The sequence below is a fragment of the Homarus americanus genome, unplaced genomic scaffold (assembly GCF_018991925.1).
Source record: "Homarus americanus isolate GMGI-L3 unplaced genomic scaffold, GMGI_Hamer_2.0 scaffold39675, whole genome shotgun sequence".
Lineage (NCBI taxonomy): Eukaryota > Metazoa > Arthropoda > Malacostraca > Decapoda > Nephropidae > Homarus > Homarus americanus.
This window is the reverse complement of record NW_024736071.1, coordinates 9,542,546-9,562,874: the sequence shown is the minus strand read 5'-3', so window position 1 is coordinate 9,562,874 and position 20,329 is coordinate 9,542,546. Positions and strand designations below refer to the sequence as shown.

Here is a 20,329-nt window from a genome sequence, read left to right as displayed (position 1 = left end):
TAACATCTTGTATTCAGTGCCACCTCTGACCTGAATAAAAGTGGCATCCCCATAGCGAAGGGGTTAATAAAACAATTACATTATCTGACAGGATATTGGCCTGCTTATTGAATTTATTTAGTTTGCTCGAGTCTCACAGGTAATTTATATCACTCTCAGCCATAAAATAGAATTTTATAATTTTGTTTATGTTGCTTTTAATACTGTATGTACCCTACTGAGAACTACAACCCCCAGCTTAGTTTTTCTGTCATTTCTAGCAGTTCATATCCAGTAGTCTAATGCATATAGATATGAAATAACCTAAACAAAAGGAAGATATTTCACAAAAATAGCTTTGGAACACTAAGGAAATGGGAAAGTGAATATGGTTGTCATTCATAGAACTTTTTTATATCAACTTGATATTGGTCTTTTCAGGTTGTCTTCCACATTGCAACCCTGATGCCAACGAAGGAGTCGGATCCAAATTGTAATGGGAAGAAACGTCATATTGGCAACAACTATGTTACTATTGTATATAATGAGAGTGGTTACCCATACAATATTAATACAATTAAGGTAAGGAAGTGTAATCTTTTTATAGCAATTATTTTTAATAAAAAAACAGGTGTGTTGTAGAAGCTGTTAATTAACCAATGTTGTAACTTTTATACAGGACTTGGCTTATTAATAAAAAGATTACTTACTTTTGAAATGATAAGTTAGATAAGAAAATAAACTTACAGTATATGTAGTGTCAGAGCATAATGTACAAAGATTATGGCAAGGTAATAATTTTCACCTCCACTACAAAAGGGAATATAGTCATCAATGAGTGAGAAGAGAGAGTAATTGATTAATTGATTGTGGTAATTACATCCCTGGCGAATCAACAACTTTGGTCATATATTGCCAAATAAAATTTAAGGCTTAAAAGACCAAAATCATTTAATGCAAGGTAATAAATAACAGAACTTTCATAAAAGCTATTCAAATGTTAATAGATAAAACTCAAAGTTTGTGTAGAAGGCCGGCTTCCTCCACAAAGGAGAGGACGTCCCCTCCCACGCTACCCAGTGGTAGGGTCGTGGTAGTTGGGGACAGCCAGGTGAGGTTCTTAGATAGGACTTTTTGTTCAGGACATGGGAAACGTAGGACTAGGGTGTGTTTTCCTGGGGCTGGGATAGGGCATGTAGCTAAGAGAATAGATAGGGTTTTGTCAGGGGAGGGTACCAAGCCAGTAGTGTGTCTTAGTGTAGGAGGTAACGACATAGGAAAGGTTAGGAGTGAGGAACTTTTGAAGAGGTATAGGGAGGTGCTGGGGAAGATTAGAGATAGGGGAAGGATCCTGATAGTATGTGGTGTCTTGCAATGTAAATTATATTCTGGCCAGGTTATTTGTATGAATTTTGAGCTAAAAACAAATTTCTTCAGTAAATAAACAAATTATACTGCACCCAGACACTATTTGTCGATCAAAATACCCCACCTCCCGCTTCCACGCTCGCTGGGTCTCTCCCTCCCGACCCCCCCACCTTCCCTCCCTACCAGAGAAATGTTTGGGGAAAAACAGTATACAGTAAAACCTCGATTAACCGACCCTCGATAAACCGACTTTCGGAATAACCGTCAATACCGAATCCCTTAAAAATAAATAAATAAATAAATAAATAAATGAAATAAAATAAAATATGGGGATTAGCCCACCCAGGCACAGGTCACTGACCCACATCGGGGCCTGAGGGGCAATAATGTAATAATAATAATATTATTAATAATAATAATAATAATAATAATAATAATAATAATAATAATAATAATAATAATAGTAATAAAGAACCATAAAGAAATACAAAAATTAAAAAAAAAATCAAGAGTGAGAAACAATGTACCTGTATGTATGTTGTGTTGTCAATAGTAAGAGAAACAATTGAGACCCTGCAACTGTGTGTAAATGAGGCAGAAAGTCAGATGAGCAACCTGGCACTTGGTCACAATTTTTGTGATGACATGTTCTGTGACTTTTCCATTTATTATTCACTGTTTCTGTGCTGGTTCATATTTATTTACTGAAGTGGTTAATGTTTTAAAGCAAATTCTATTGATATGTGAATGGCAAATGAACAAAAATGAATAGAGGGACTTAAATGAGGTAGGTTAGGGAAAGGTATTTTGAAAATGTATGTTTTATTTCCGTAGATTTTATGACTATTAACCGACCTTTTGGATTACCCGTCGGCCCCTTTCCCCCATATGTGGTCGGTTAATCGAGGTTTTACTGTATTTACATTTTTTTTTATAAATAATACCTCAGACTAAAGTTAGGAAAATATAATTGACAATGCTGGATTCCTTACAGGACAGGGAATATTTTGAATGTAAACGTCATATATTTTGCACAAAAAATAAAATTTTTGCTCTTTTTCATAAAATTCTTAAACTACATCTAAAATTTGTATGTCTAATGCAAATTTTAGGATGTTTATATTTAAAATGATCACCATCTTGTAAGGCTTCCAGCAATGTAAATTATATATTTTATGAGCTAAAAACATATACAGTATTACCTCGCTTTACACGGTTTCACTTTCCGTGTTCTCATTTACGCGGTACCTTGCCAGAACCGGACTTGGACTTTCACTTTCCGCGGTGCATCTACTCATATACGCGGTGAAGTATAATTTTTTTTTTTTTTTTTTTAGCTCATAAAATTCATACAAATTACCCTGCCAGAATATAATTTACATTGCTGGAATTCTTACAATATGATGATCATTTTGAATATAAACATCATGGATTTTGCATTAGACATACAAATTTTAGATCTAATGTAAGAATTTGGTTTACACAAAGCAAATATTTTATCGTTTGTGCAAAATATATGAAGTTTACATTCAAAATATTCCCTGACCTGCAAGGAATCTAGAAATGTCAATTATATTATCCTAACTTTAGTCTGGGTTATTATTTATTACTAAAAATGTAAATATATTATTTTCTCCCAATCGCTTCTCTGGTAGGGAGGGAAGGTGGGAGGTAGGAAGGGAGGGAGGGCGGAGGTGGGGTATTTTGATTGACAGATAGTGTCCTTGAAGAATATTTCTTTGTTTATTTACTGAAGATATTTATTTTAGCTCATAAAATTCATACAAATTACCCGGCCAGAATATAATTTACATTGCTGGAATTCTTACAATATGATGATCATTTTGAATATAAACATCATGGATTTTGCATTAGACATACAAATTTTAGATCTAATGTAATAATTTAGTTTACACAAAGCAAATATTTTATCTTTCGTGCAAAATATATGAAGTTTACATTCAAAATATTCCCTGACCTTCAAGGAATCCAGAAATGTCAATTATATTATCCTAACTTTAGTCTGAGGTATTATTTATTACTAAACATTAAAATCTAGTGTTTTCACCCAACCATTTCTCTCAGAGAGGTAGGAGCTAGTGAGCTGGGAAGAGGGGGATTTGAGTCCATTATTTGAATGGACATTAACCTGGCGACTGTATTTCTCTTAAATATTAATTGTGTGAGCATACCATCATAAAATTTAGATGTTATTTATACGACAACATAGGTATTGTGTCGGAAAAAGTGGAACCAGTCTCTATTGGAATTAATCGCATATGTTCTGTTGTTCACTTTACGCGGTTTTCACTTTCCGCGGTACCCTGTGGGTTCAATTGACCGCGTAAATCGGGGTATTACTGTATACTGACAAACTTGAACTTAGGGAGAATCCACAGAGAGGCACTAGGGAACTACATGGGGCATATCTGAACAGGAGGAAGAAAAAGAATACTCACAGATTTCCTTACCCTGAAGTCATAAGGTTGTGGGAGGCCCAGATTCTGACTGTAGTGTGGGAACATAGTCTCGTTAACTACACAAGTGTTGGTTACAAACTGCGGAAGATGATGCAGGCGAAACCAACACTGGACCTGAAGAACAAAGATCAAAGGGTGATTCATCAACATCAACTAGCAGATTCAAGATTGGCAAAAACCTGAAGGCACCGGTTGCCAGGGATACCCCCAGAACGGTGAATAGAGTTCAGTGTATTGAGTCTAGCCTCAGTGGCTGAGGAGTATACCTCACACCCATAATCCAGTTTGGGTCTAACTAACATGTGGTAAAGGAAAGGTGTAGCAAAGCTCCTCTGTCAGTACCCCACGATGTATGCCGCAAGACTCTCATTATTATGAGAGCATGCTGGCAAGACTCTTTGGCAACCATAGAGCTGTAGAGCAGGATCTGGGTGAACACCTCGAAGGCGGCTGAAATACATGGCAACGGTCTTCAAGGGAGAAAATCTGAAACCATGTTCTATGGTCCAACGTGAAACCTTGTCTAGTGCAAGTTGCATGCAATGTTTAGCCCCTGACATGTAGGAAGCTGCATACCAAATGGCAAAGTTGCCTACATACAATGAGATTGATACACCACCTGGAACCAATGCTGCTACCTCATTTATTGTGATGGCAAATAGGGTCACACTCAAGACACTGCCTTGAGGAGCCCCGTCCTCCTGGATATGTGGTACTGACATTTCTGTAGCTACGAGGACCCTAAAAGTGCGACATCCCAAAACCTGGCCTATTATTGATGGTAAATATCCTCGCAATCCAAAATTATGAAGCTCCTTAAGGATGTCAAATCTACAAACTGAGTTGTATGCTTTCTCTACGTCAAAAAAAAAAAAATGCAGACTAGATGCTGGTGATGAGCAAAAGCCTCACAGACCAAGGACTCAAGACAAACTTGAGCATATATTGTTGAGTGCACCTTCCAGAAGCTAGATTGATATGGTCAAAGAGGGCATTCTTCTCCAAGTAGTATAATAATCACGAGTTGACCATCTTTTCAAACAACTTGCAGATACAGAAGGTCAGAGCTATAGGGCGATATTCTAGTGGGTGAAGACCCTCTTTTCCAGTCTTCTTGAAAGGCAGGACAGTATCCTCCCGCCATAGGCACGCTCTCTCTAAATCAGGGGTTCTCAACCAGGGGGGAATTTCCCCCCTCAGGTTTTCAGGGGGGGAAACTGATACTAATATGGAAAAAATAAAGGATTTTCAGTATTATATGCATATTATTTGGAATGCACTTTTTGAGGCAGACAATCTTGGAAAGGAGGGGGGAATGACATTCTGACATATGGTGAAAGGGGTGCATGGGGCAAACAAGGTTGAGAACCACTGCTCTAAATCCTGTAATATAGCTCCAATAGAAAGGTCTGTGCCTCAACTTCAAGGTGGTGGAGCATTGAAAATGGGATATCATCAGGCCCTGGTGATGTATCTCCAGTGAGTGAGAAGGCAGTTCTTATTTCTTTCATTGAGAACATGTTGTATGTCTCGCCGTGTCCCACTCCAAAATGTAGGGTTTGCAACTCCTCTACTCTACACACCCGTTTAAACCTTGAGAATCGAGCTGCCATAGAAGACACCCCTGCAAACGCTGTGGCAAAAAACTCTGCTACTTCTTGAGGGGCAACAATGGAGTTGCCATCATTAGCTTTGAGAACTGGGGGAGGATTAGATCAAAACTTGCCTGCTATTTTCTGCTATTTTCTGTGAATAACATAACATATGGGATTAAATGAAATAGAGACCAGCTGACCCCCAAACTCCACTTTTTCCGACACAATACCTATGTTCTAGTAAAAATAACATCTTAATTTTATGATGGTACATGCACACAATTAATACTTAAGAGAAATAGAGAAATACAGTCGCCAAGTTAATGTCCATTCAAATAATGGACTACTCCCTCCCCCTCTTCTCACAGTACACTCACTGGCTCTTCCCTCTGAGAAATTTTTGGGGGAAAACCAGGTATAGTAATAAATAATTCCTCAAACTAAACTTAGGATAATATAATTGACATTGCTGGATTCCTTGTAAGACCAGGAATATTTTGAATATAAATGTCATATATTTTTCACAAAAGATAACATATTTACTCGGAGTAAATATTACATCTAAAATTTGTATGTCTAATGCAAAATCTATGATGTTTATATTCAAAATGATCATCAAATTGTAAGAATACCAGCAATGTAAATTATATTCTGGCTGGGTAATTTGTATGAATTTTATGAGCTAAAACAAATATCTTCAGTTAATAAAAAAAAAAATATTCTTCAGACACTATCTGTCAATCAAAGTACCCCACCTTGCCTTCCCCCCTCTTCCAACAGAGCCAGATGGTCAGTCCATCCCAACCCTCCCCCCCACCTCCCACCAACCCTCCCTTCAAGAGAAAAGGTGGGTGAAAAAACTAGATTTTAACATTTAGTATTAAATATTACCTCAGATTAAAGTTAGGATAATATAATTGACATTGCTGGATTCCTTGTAAGACCAGGAATATTTTGAATATAAATGTCATATACTCAGAGTAAACATTATATCTAAAAATTTAATGTCTAATGCAAAATATATGATGTTTATATTCAAAATGATCATCAAATTGTAAGAATTCCAGCAATGTAAATTATATTCTGGCCGGGTAATTTGTATGAATTTTATGAGCTAAAATAAAAATCTTCAGTTAATAAAAAAAAAAAAATATTCTTCACACATGCCAGGTGGTCGGTCGCCGGTCCCTCCCTCCCCCCCACCCCCCCCACCCCCCACCAACCGTCCCTACCAGATAAATGTGTGGGAATACCAGACTGTTTACCTTTTTAGTAATAAATAATAAATCAGACTAAAGTTAGGATAATATAATTGACATTGCTGGATTCCTTGTAAGACCAGGAATATTTTGAATATAAATGTCATATATTTTGCACAAAAGATAGCATATTTACTCAGAGTAAACATTATATCTAAAATTTGTATGTCTAATGCAAAATCTGTGATGTTTATATTCAAAATGATCATCAAATTGTAAGAATTCCAGCAATGTAAATTATATTCTGGCCGGATAGTTTGTATGAATTTTATGAGCTAAATAAAAAAATTATACTTCACCCGTGTAAAGGGGTACACCCACTGCGGAATGTGAGCATCCTGGGTTCTGGCAGGGCAACATGGAAACGCGGAAACGCGGAATGTGGGACCGCGTAAAGTGAGGGTTGACTATAAAAATTATAAAATACCCTATAATAATAATAATAATAATAATAATAATAATAATAATAATAATACTGTAGAACCATAAATATATATGAAAAAAAAATTCAAGAGTGAGAAAAAATATACTATATGTATGTTGTGTTGTCAAAGTAAGAGAAACAATTGAAACCCTGCAATTGTGTGTAAATGAGGCTGAAAGTCAGATCAGCAACCTGGGACTTGGTCACAATTTTTGTGATGTCATAAAAAACCATGAAAGTTGTGGAAATATTATTTCAATGCTCTGATGTGACTTATAAATAAAATATAATATGAAATTTTAAAATTAAATGGCTGGAACGGAAAATTACTCTCCTCCTCCTCTGCTAACTGTCCCTACGTCACCCCTGAGACCCTTTTATAATCACTATGCAGATTCACCATAATTACCATATTATTTAGGTTCATTTGGTGTTGGGTTAATAAGACATAATTGTAAAATAATTCCTTCCCCCTCCCCCCCCCCCAAAAAATATAAATAAAGTAATAATAATAATTCTCACACTCAACCTCAAATGAGTTACAGGTAACCCCTGAGATACTATATCCCGAGATGCGATATTTCACTTCAACGATGGTTATAAATTAATGCCATCTCCCTATATACGATCAAACCAACTCTCTTTAACGATATCCATCGAATAGCCATTGACATACATTGGTTGGAACTCATGCAAACTATGGGTTGTTTATATTGTACTCAAATTAATTGCCATCTTGCAAGGATCCAGCAATGGAAGTTATATTTTTCTCTGCCAAGTCAGTGACAATTTATAAGGAAATAATATTTAACCCTATACAGCTCCTTCCCGACTTACGGCGGGGTTAGGGACCCAAATCCAGGCCATAAGTCAAAAATGCTTAAATAATACATAGAAAATCTAAAATGGGTGTCTCTTTTTCTTCTCAGCACCAGAAAACTTTCACTTTTAAGCTTGCCAGCAATTTTAAAGTGAATTACAAACAAAAAAATTTTCAGTACACAGCGCAATCACTGACGTTGGGACTCAAAAATACGTAATTTGACAAAATTTTGGTACAACTGAGGAGGTCGTATGTCCGGGTGGTCGTAAGTCGGGGAGGAGATGTACACCATAAATCTCTACCTTCACTTGTCAGCCTCCCATGTGCCGCCATATGGCCCACCCACGCAGTATAGCCCTGTGTCTGGTTCTTTGTCAATCGTAAAACCTGGCATCGTACGGCTCAACAATTATCGGCCATCATCGTACATTGTACTTATCATTGTTTTGTTTTTGTTTTCTCGTATAGTGAGAGGACAGCACTAACATTTACATTGAATTGTATTATGGTGACTGTGAAGTGATATTTTCTGTGTTTGTGTGACTGTAAGGCGTGTTTATTCTGTTGTTTGGAGAATGTGAGCAGTGTCAGCCGCTATCATTTTTTTTTTTTATCGTTTGCTCTGTTTTTGTGACTGTAATGTGAGCAGTGTAACTTTGAAAATATCTAGGAAGAGGCCAAGGCATCAAAGACAACTATGTCTCTGAGGTGAAGCTTAACATTGTTGAGCACCATGAGACTCTCCAGAGGCTGTGTGAGAGTCAGAGTAACATATCCACTTCATCTTCAAGACTCCCTTAGCTTCGAAGGGGACATATGATGATGACCAGACTTATCCAATATGATGTGGTGAATGATGTTTACTTGATTGTAGGAAATTTTTTGCCGGTGATACATGTGTGTTTGGGGACTGGCTGGGAACATATCCCATTGAACCCCTTGTTATAATGCTCCCTATTTACGATAATTCACCTAGCAATGGGTTTTTCAGGAGCTTAACCCCATCATATCTTGGGGTTACCTGTATTTTGTTAAATTCCTGGTGGTTTCTTAACAAGTTTGCATAATAGGTGAACAGCAGAGCAGCCAGCCTGCCTGTCTCCATGTGGGTGCAATGGTGTCACCCAGAGGATGATTATGAGAATAAAGGGAGCTGTTTTTGTAATATCGAACAATATTATATTTTTTATGTTTTATTTATGATATTTAGTGTTTATTAAAACAATTTTTGAACAGCTTATGCACAGTTTTGGGTTTCAGGAACCTAAATAATTATTTTCATTTAAATCGGTTAAACTATTGTACAGTGGTCCCTCGGTTAACGAACGGTTCGATTAACGAAATTTCAGTTAACGAATTACCTCCCATAAGGATCTTCAATTCGGTTAACGAATAAAACTATTAACAAAATCCTTACGACAAACACTTTTTGTTGTGAGCATCAGCTGATCAGCTGATGGGCTAGTCTGCCAATTCAGTACAGGTAATCTGTTCTATGTTTACATTGGTTTCCAGTGGAGTATACATCAAGAAAGTTATGCTCTTAAATATTTTTGCATTTCTTATCCTGTATTAAAATTATTAGTCATTTTAAAATTTAGTTAACATATTGATAATATTTGCAGTACAGGGAGCTAGTTTTTTTTGCGCCTATCAGCCGCTTTACCCACCCACCAGGCGTCAGTCTGGCTTTGTTTACAGTGGAATGAACATCGATTTTGTTGGTGTCTTGAATATTTTTGCATTTTTTACATTAAAATTATCGGTCATTCTGAAATCTTGATTTACACCTAGTGAACTTAAAATTTTATTGGTGAAATTACTGCATCAAGCATGGGTCCCCTGAAAGGTGATTTTTCCTCCATCCCCACTTCCTTCTCTTCTCCCTTCTCCACCCCCACTTCTATTTCCCATCATCATCATCAACCAGGAACCTTCTACATACACACCTTAAAGTAAGTGTACTTTACTGCATTTTTTTTTTTTTTACTTTGTATGTACTTTTCTGTGAGCTGGAACCAATTACCCAATATCCCATTGGAACAATGGATTCGGTAAACGAAATTTTCTGTTAACAATCGACTTTGTGGAATGAATTGTGTTCGTTAACCGAGGGACCACTGTATACTTTACTGTTTCATAATTCACAGTCGTCTTGTACCTAACCTGCGAATTATCGCAACTTCTTTGTACAAGAACTGTTTTGATCTGGATTTGGTTATAAAATTGGATATCAGAATAAGTCCTCCATTTATTTTATATATTTTTTATTTTTAATGGTAGAATACTGTACCTTGATTTAGAGGATTATTCCTCCAATTCAGGTTTTATTTACCCAGGCCTCCCCTAGGCTGAAATAGGCTAGAATGGCTGGTTTTAGTGTATAGTTTATAACTTCATATAAAATATAAGAAAAATGAGAACTAAGATAAATTTGAGAATGATGGTGCCTAATTGTTCCATTTGCATTAACAATATTTAAAAAGTATTGCAGGCATATCATTTATTATTTGTAACTTTGCATCAACAGGGTCAGTTCAACCACACAGTTGTAGAAGTGGTTCCAGAAGACCACTCCACCAACAGTGTTGGTCTTTTGTGCCGTCCAGAACTGATGGAATTTGTTGGTGGTGGAAGTGATCCTAGGCTAGTTTCAGACACCAACCTTCCCATCTTAGTGCGTCAACTTGCTCTTCATGCTGACGTGAGTAAATAAGTTCCGTACTCGAATTATTTGTTTGAGATAGAGGCAAGAAAATTTTAAAGATGATTAGCATAAAAGAATCAATTGTTAATTAATTGAGGAAAAAGACTTAATAAAATGGTAAAATGTAGCTTTTGAATGTAATATTACTTGCTGATGAATTTAATACACAGATCTTTAGTTCTCTTCATGGATCAATCCTCCAGTGAATATGATAAATTTTATATTTGATAACTACTGTATTGCATTAAATATACAGTAGATGTAAATTTTACTTTCTAGTCTTAAATGTGTAACATGAGATCTTTTGTTGTTGAATATGTAGAAAATATATATTTTCTTAATAACACCATAGAGTACTGTATTTTTATTTTTTTAAGCTGGCATCTACAATCTGGGAGTCACTGAATCGTCCACCAGGCAACCCATATGCTAGCAATTGGCTGGAGAGGATGAGGAAGATCAGAAAGATTCGACAGATGGTGCTTTCTGAAAATGAAGGACAAACAACCTCCATGGATTTCACTGATTTGACAGATCAAGATAAAGGGGACAAAGGAAGGGGTGGAGGGTCTGGTTACTGGCATCAGTTCCTATCTTGAGGTCAAAGAAAAACCTAAGGCTGGCATAGTAGTAAGTTTTTTTTCCTTCAGATATTAGCCACCTTTTAAAAGCCCTCAATATTTTTTTGCAAAGCTTGGTGATAATGCATTCATTGTGTAAGACTGTGGTCCTAAATTAGGATCCTTAATGGCCAGTGCACAAAGTTGTTTAGATAAGTTATAATTTTTATCTACCTACAAAGATTAAACATTTTTTAATTTTTTTATGATTTTTTTTAAGGAGTGTAGATTTGGCAGAATAAATTTTTGTTCTTAGTCCATAAATATAGTATTTTGGTGAATATTGCTCAATAGTACATTTAATGTACTCTTAAAGACATTATATAAACCATGCTTCTTACATGTCACTTTTTATATTTTTGCTTGCTAAGTTTTTTTACACTATTACTAAGATATACAATATACATCCACTAGTTAAAGATATGTATTATGGAATGAAGTTACCACTAAATATATAAAGTGTGCATATTATTATATATACAGTACAGGATATATGTAAAGCATCATTTTAATTTATGTTAAACGTTTTGCACCGTAAAAACGTTGTGTAAAAAAATGTTTTTTTTACTACCCTTTCATTTACTGTTAAATGCACCCACCATAACTATGGTGTCCTTCTTTCTCTTGCACTGGTGGTGATACAAGCAGTGTTGGCAAACTGCTACTACAATCCTTACTTCCTAAACATCACACTGCATTCACTTTCTTTCTCATTTAATTTATTTTTCTTCACACACGATACATCTGTATAAAGCAACTGTATCTACCTATGTTGTATTTAGAGGGCTTAAAGTTTTTTGCTCTATGATTTCTTTAGCCTTTGGTCCCTAATTTAAGGTATGGTAATAAAGGTAGGGTACTAACAAATGTTATTCACAAAATTTTACATTTGTCAGCATCCCAGGAACCTATCCTTTGCAAATGTAAAGCACCCATTCCCAGTCTCACTACAAACTAAGGCGACAATAAAATTTGTGTTCCTACTGCAGACCTAACAAGTTAATCAAATACAGGTATCCCTCGTTTAGCATAAATTCACTTAACGTTAATTCATTTAGCAATAAAAAAAATTGACACACTTTCTCACTTAACATTGGGTTAAAAAATATTTTGACGATAGTTTTACTTGCTGGGAAGGGAAAAACTGGGGATGAAGTGTCCTGTGAGATGGCATGTTGCCATTGTTACATGTGATGAAACTAAAAGTTGTGGAGAAACCATTACAATACAGTACTCTAATGTGTTTTAGAAATACAAAAAATGTATAATATAAAACTACCTGTATAAAGTAAGAAAAGCGAAGAGCAGGGGTGGATTGGACGTATGTGTGGAGGCAGTGGGCTGTAACAGCATCGCCAACTCGCCACCCAGCCACTCTCCCTTTCCACTAATGTGACATCATGGCACACACACGTCACTGACTCATCTCGGTGACTGCCTGGCTGAACTGTTTCACGTCGCCCAGAGGATGGTTTGTATGTGGAAGGAGCTATTTTTTAGACATAAAATGAGTGCAATTGGATTTTATGACATGCTTTACAGTGATCCCTCGGTTAACGAGCCCCTCAGTTAACGAATTACCTTCCATAAGATTCTTCACTTCGGTTAACGAATTCCTTACGAATTTTTCCCAACATGTTTTCGCCTGCATTTGGCTACCCACCAACTGTAGTATTAGTCCACCAATACAGTAATCAGTTTTAGGGCTTAAATTCCTTACCATTTTAGTAAATATCAAGAAGGTTGTACTATTCAATAATTTTAAAAGTTTTATATAAAATTTTTTAGTCATTTTAACAATTACAGTGGTCCCTCGATTAACGAGCACAATCCGTTCCAGCAGGTTGTTCTTTAACCGAAAAACTCGTTAACCGAAACCATTGTTTCAATGGGTTTTTGGGTAATTGGTTCCAGCTCACCGAAAATTGCCTAAATTCAACAAAAAAGGTAGAAAAGTACACTTACTTTGAGGTGTGTATGTAGAAGGCTCCTGGATGATGATGATGATGATGATGGGAATTAGAATGGGGGTGCAGGAGAAGGAAGAAGAGAAGGCATTGGGGTGGAAGAGAAGTCACCCCATGGCGCCATTTCACCCATAAAATTTTAGCTCTCTTGGTGTAATTCAAGATTATTTTCTTTAAATCAACACTGCACTGCATTATATATTGTCAATATGTAAACTATATTTCAAAATGACCAATAATTTGCTTGGAAACACAGAAAAAAAGCGTTTAGTTGAAGAGAGTCTCAAACAAGTTTTATCTCCACTGAAAACAGAGAGAGACTAACGCCTGTCTGGTGTGTTAACAGGCTGGATGGCACGCCAGAAACTAGTTTCTTTACCTTCAATTATGTTCAGTAATTGTTAAAATGACTAAAAAAGTTAATATTAAACTTTTAAAATTATTGAATACAGTTTTACCCCGCTTAACGCGCTTTCACTTTACGCGTTTTCGCATATACGCGGTGCCTTGCCAAAGCTGAACTCTCACTTAACGCGGGTTTTTCCACAGCTACGCGGTGAGTGTCCGGCTCGGATGCTATTTTTAGATTTTGACCACGCGCCACGCGCCACCCACCCGCCCGCCTGCCTGCCTGCCTCTCCCTCCTCCTCCCTCCGCTTGGGTAAGCGGCGCGGTAAGGTTGCGCAGTGTGTGTCTTTGTTGCGTTATCACTGACGTCATATGACGTCTCGGACTGTGATTGGCCATGCAGCCCTACCCCCCTCTACTGCTAGCTGTAATTGGCTTAAAGTATTATGACGTGACTACCCCGGGGAGGGAGGGAGGGAGGAGAGACGACGCTTGACCTAGCCGCGGCAGTTTCATCCCTCAAGGCCACGCCGGGTTAACGCGCATCCATTGTTCCGTAAAATGGCTTCCGCCGGACCACCACCCCCAGAGAGAAACCTTTCCTTACCTGGACCCAGCGGCACTAAACCAAAGAAGACACGACGTTCATTAAGCTACGAGCTGAAGTACCAAATTGTTCAAGATTTGGAGAAAGGAAGACGCCAAGTTGATCTCGCGCGCCAGCATGGCGTCAACGAATCTACGATTCGTACAATAAAGAAGGATGCAGCCAAGATAAAGGAGCACATGAAGATCACAAAGTCTGCAGGTGCTTCATCTATCAGGTATTGCCAGAACAGGGTGCTGGCAAAAGTGGAAACTTTGCTGGTGAGTTATTTGGTGCGTCAGGCGCGACGCAACATGGCGGTGGACACGCGCTCAGTGCAGGAGTACGCACGTGAGCTATACGCAGCAGTGACACGTAAACTGGGAATTGCAGAGCCCAAACCCTTCAATGCATAGGTTTAAGAGGAGGAACAAGGTCACCAACATCAGCATTGTTGGTGAGGAAGCGAGTGCTGACCGTGCGGCGGCTAGAGATTTTCCTCCGTTTTTACGTGAGATTATGGAGGAAGGACAGTACAGTGACGACCAGGTGTTTAACATGGACGAATCTGGTCTTTTCTGGAAAAAGTTACCTTCCAAGACCTTCGTTGTCCAGTCTGCGAGCAAGGTAAGGGGCCGGAAGATGCAGAAGGAACGCATCACCGTCCTGTTTACCACCAATGCCTCCGGTACCTGTAAACCAAAGTTATCGGTGATTCACAAAGCCCGCAAGCCGCACGCCTACAAGAATATGGACATGAACAAGCTTAATGTCCACTGGCTAACCGCACGTAAGGCGTGGATGTCCTCTTCTCTGTCCCTCTTCTGGTTTGACAACTTTTTTGTTCCTGACGTGCAGAAATTCTGCGAGCAACAGAATGTTCCTTTCAATATTTTGTTGCTCCTTGACAACGCACCTGGACACTCGCCCCTACTTATGGATCGTCACCCCAACGTAAAAGTGGTCTTCCTTCCTCCCAACACTACGTCATTAATCCAGCCCATGGACCAGGAGTTAATCTGCAATGTTAAAGCTGCATACTCGGCAAAGAAATTCAAGCTCCTGAACGACTCTACCAACACCAAGGATGAGTTGCGTAAGCTGGGTGACACCGACAGCGAGAGTAAAAGCGACGAGGACAAGGAACAAGAGGCGGCGACTCAAGAACTTCTCGTCACACAATTTTGGAAGAAGTTTAACGTCAAACAAGCTGTAGACTTCTTGGTGGAGGCATGGGATCTGCTGTCTATTGCTACGATTCGTCACGCATGGAGACATGTGTTGCATGGCATACCAGGTGAGAGGAGGAGTGAACCTGTGACTGGTGAGGTTCAGACTGTTGCAGTAGCAGTGGACCTTGCCAGAGAAGCTGCGCAGACTGTTACAGCTGAAGGCTTCTCCGAGACCACCAACGAAGACATCATGGAGGTGATCAGAGATCCTGAAGTGACTGCCGACGAGATGTTGGAAGAAGAACCCGCCAGTGAAGAGGAGGAAGAAGGTGCGTCATTCTCCGAAGAACCTAGTTTAAGTCATAGTGATATTAAGTGTGTCATAGAGTTAACAGAAAAAATTAAGTCCATCGTTTCCCGCGACACTGACGATGAACGCCATGACGTCTTCCATACCCGACTGGTGCAGGCTATGGAGCCGTACATCACGGTGTATCATGAAAACATCAAAGCCAGCCGTCAGCAAAGCATAACCGAGTTCTTCGCCCGCAACCCACCACAGCCAGCCCAAGCCAGTGATAGTGAAGTTGATTTTGAGGGATTTGTCAGGGAAGCCATAACAACTGTAAGTGACAGTGATATTGATTCACCTAGTAATGGTGATTCACCTAGTAATGGTGATTCACCTGAGGGGCAGTAATCTGCCCTCTGCCTCGGAACCAGCCTCCATCCCCGTATGCCGACCCATCTCTTCTACTACCGTGAGTGTTCCTTAAAAATTTTCGTTTTTTAACCTATTCTTTATTTTTCCTATGTTAACCTTTATCTTTCCTAACCTAACCTCTTCTATATTACTTGTTTTTCATGCCACCATAAAGTTAAGATAGAATTTTTACTACAACATAGTTATTTGTCGTCAAAAAGTGGAGTTTGGGGGTCGGGCTGGGTTCTATTGGAATTAATCCCATATGTTCTGTTATTCACTTAACGCGGGACCCTCTGGGTTCAATTGACCGCGTTAAGTGGGGTACAACTGTAGTATAAACTTGATATTTACGAAAATACAGTTAACCCTCACTTTACGAGGTTAATGTAACCCGGAGGGTACCGCGGAAAGCGAGAAACGCGTAAAGTGAATAACATAACATATGGGATTAATTGAAATGGAGTCCAGGCCGATCCCCAAACTCCACTTTTTGACGACACATAACTATGTTGTAGTAAAAATAACATCTTAATTTTATGATGGTACATGCACACAATTAATACTTAAGAGAAATAGAGAAATACAGTCGCCAAGTTAATGTCCATTCAAATAATGGACACGACTCCCTCCCCCTCTTCTCACACTACACTGCTGGCTCTTCCCTCTGAGAAATTTTGGGGGGAAAACCAGGTATAGTAATAAATAATACCTCAAACTAAAGTTAGGATAATATAATTGACATTGCTGGATTCCTTGTAAGACCAGGAATATTTTGAATATAAATGTCATATATTTTTCACAAAAGATAACATATTTACTCAGATTAAACATTACATCTAAAATTTGTATGTCTAATGCAAAATCTATGATGTTTATATTCAAAATGATCATCAAATTGTAAGAATTCCAGCAATGTAAATTATATTCTGGCCGGGTAATTTGTATGAATTTTATGAGCTAAAACAAATATCTTCAGTTAATAAAAAAAAAAAATATTCTTCACGACACTATCTGTCAATCAAAGTACCCCACCTTGCCTCCCCCCCTGTTCCAACCGTGTGGTCAGTCCCAACCCTCCCCCCACCTCCCACCCATCCTCCCTTCAAGAGAAAGAGTGGGTGAAAAAAATAAATTTTAACATTTTGTATTAAATAATACCTCAGATTAAAGTTAAGATAATATAATTGACATTGCTGGATTCCTTGTAAGACCAGGAATATTTTGAATATAAACGTCATATATTTTGCACAAAAGATAACATACTTACTCAGAGTGAACATTATATCTAAAAATTTTGTCTAATGCAAAATCTATGATGTTTATATTCAAAATGATCATCAAATTGTAAGAATTCCAGCAATGTAAATTATATTCTGGCCGGTTAATTTGTATGAATTTTATGAGCTAAAATAAAAATCTTCAGTTAATAAAAAAAAAAAATATTCTTCACACGGTAACAGATGGTCGGTCGCCGGTCCCTCCCTCCCTCCCCCCCACCCCCCACCAACGTCCCTACTAGATAAATGTGTGGGAATACCAGACTGTTTACCTTTTTAGTAATAAATAATAAATCAGACTAAAGTTAGGATAATATAATTGACATTGCTGGATTCCTTGTAAGACCAGGAATATTTTGAATATAAATATCATATATTTTGCACAAAAGATAACATATTTACTCAAGAGTAAACATTATATCTAAAATTTGTATGTCTAATGCAAAATCTATGATGTTTATATTCAAAATGATCATCAAATTGTAAGAATTCCAGCAATGTAAATTATATTCTGGCCGGATAATTTGTATGAATTTTATGAGCTAAATAAAAAAATTATACTTCACCCGTGTAAAGGGGTACACCCACCACGGAATGTGAGCATCCTGGGTTCTGGCAGGGCACCGCGTAAACGTGGAAACGCGGAATGTGGGACCGCGTAAAGTGAGGGTTGACTGTAGTAAGGAATTTAAGCCCTAAAACCGATTACTGTATTGGCGGACTAATACTACAGCTGGTGGACCGCCAAATGCAAGCGAAAACTTGTTGAAGTAGGCTCGTAAAAAACTCGTTAATCGAGGGATTGCTCGTTAACCGAAGTTAAGAATCTTATGGAAGGTAAATCGTTAACCGAAATCTCGTTAACCGAGGCGCTCGTTAACCAAGGGACCACTATATTGAACATAATTGATGTACAGGAAACTAGTTTTTTGCGCACCAAACAGCCACTCAACACACCAAGTTTGGCGTCAGTTTGTTTACCAGTTCAGAGGAAGGAACATCTTGTTTGAGACTTCAACATAAATGCTTTTTTTTTCTGTGTTTCCAGCCAAATTATTGGTCATTTTGAAATATATTTTACTTATTGATAATATATAGAGCAGTGCAGTGTTGATTTAAAAAAATAATCTTGAATTACACCAAGTGAACTAAAATTTTATGGGTGAAATGGTGGCATGGGGTGACTTCTCTTCCACCCCAATGCCTTCTCTTCTCCCTTCTCCTCCACCCCCATTCTAATTCCCATCATCATCATCATCAATCAGGAGCCTTCTACATGCACACCTCAAAGTAAGTGTACTTTACTGCATTTATTTTTAGTTTGTATGTAATTTTCGGTGAGCTGGAACCAATTACCCAAAAACCCATTGAAACAATGGTTTCAGTTAACGAATTTTTTGGTTAGCGAGCAACCTTCTGGAACGAATTGTGCTCGTTAACCGAGGGACCACTGTATATCAATTTTATTGTTTGTCCCACCAACTTGTTAAATTTTGACATGCTATTTGAAATGTTGAATTATGGCTCACTTTTTATTTACTAAATCATGTAACTCTGAATCGCTTCATTTGTATAGAAGTTAAGTGTTAACAAATCAATCGTTGAACTTTGAAATCATCTATAACAAACTCTTTTGTTATTATTAGGGAATACTGTACTCTACTGTACTGTACTGTACTCTACTCTACTCAGTGTTTACTGTCCTGCTATTTTCTGTTATCCCTCGTTAAGTGAAAATTTTGTTTAATGTCTGGAATGCAACTCCACTGTTTACAGTAATTATAATTTTCAAAGTACTTCACTGTACACAATTGTAATTTTCAAGATTCAGTCACTCTTGCAGTGTTCACAGTCGCTCATTTTCAAAATTCACAACTTGCTCTAGACATGAAAGCACTCTGATAAGTCCATCCAAAACTTCTTAATACTAGCACTGTTTACTGTTACATGCCTGGCCCTGGGTGAGTAAATGTTGGGCATCAACTCCTGGACTGTCTAAACACACTTCATTACTCACATCTGTGATTAATGCTGGGAACCGACTCCAACAGATGTCACTCTGGAGAGACAGCAGCAATGTGGTGAATCTTTCAGAGGAGTGTCACCCTTCTTTTTTCTGTTACTGGATAACTGTAATTATTATTATGTGAACGAGGGGTGAGTGGCTGATGTCTGTCTGAGTACTGTTGCTCCTAAAGTCATTTAAAGTGATGTGGCAAGTCTTGAGGAAATTGCTTATATCAGTAAAAAACAGTCAGTCCCTTTCTCAATACTGGATAATGATAATGAATGACTTGTGAAGGCAGGGATGAATGATGAGAGAAGAGAGCAACAACACAACACCCCCCACTGGTGTTTCTAGTCATAATATCTTCACAAGAATTTTAAAAAAGGAGCTGGAGTTAGTTGTCTGGCCACTTTCCTCTTGTTAAAACATGTATTCTAGGTCATTATCATAATCATCACCTTCAATATCGCTATAACTACATGCCTCTGTCAATACCATGTTCATCTTCACCCCTACCAAATAATTCAGAGTATATCTTATCCTGATTGAGTGACTGGTTACAGTCACATGCCATGACAATTGAGACTACTGCCCAGGTGGGCTAATCCCTGAAAAAACAAAGAAGTTCAGCAGCCTTGACTATGGGAAGAGACTGAAGGGTGGGGACCCCTGGGGAGTTTTCCTCAATGCCGACTGGTGGGAAATGTCTACACAAGATGTCAGACACGACCAGCCAACAGATTATGGTAGCTAGACTCCGTTTCAAAGGTGCGAGAAAAGTATATTTGAAAAACATTTTAGTGTGTAAATGACCGGAGATAGTATCATTGGTGATCACGTACTTGAACATCAATGACCAGTTACTGATTAAAGTAATAATCCTGACACACACGCAAGATGTTGAATTGATGTTAAAAGGATACTGTAACACTTTCAGCACCAATTCAATGTGGAAACTTGTCAAATGCTGACTAGAATGCTAAGTTGGAGCATATACTGTATTTGTTTAA

The 20,329-nt window shown here is 38.0% G+C and overlaps 1 protein-coding gene across 5 annotated transcripts in view; it reads left to right on the top strand.

The window, feature by feature from the left end:
• LOC121871778 (tuberin-like) overlaps positions 1-11,828 on the top strand; it is a 286,863-nt gene extending 275,035 nt beyond the window's left edge. For 4 of the 5 annotated variants that reach the window (XM_042374251.1, XM_042374253.1, XM_042374252.1 and 1 more), the window contains exons 32-34: positions 421-561; positions 10,459-10,632; positions 11,013-11,828. In XM_042374251.1, the coding sequence (XP_042230185.1) occupies positions 421-561; positions 10,459-10,632; positions 11,013-11,234 (537 nt within the window). In that variant the 3' untranslated portion in view covers positions 11,235-11,828. The remainder of the gene's footprint in view (positions 1-420; positions 562-10,458; positions 10,633-11,012) is intronic. The other variant, XM_042374254.1, reaches the window with a different exon arrangement.
• Positions 11,829-20,329: the final 8,501 nt, after the last annotated feature.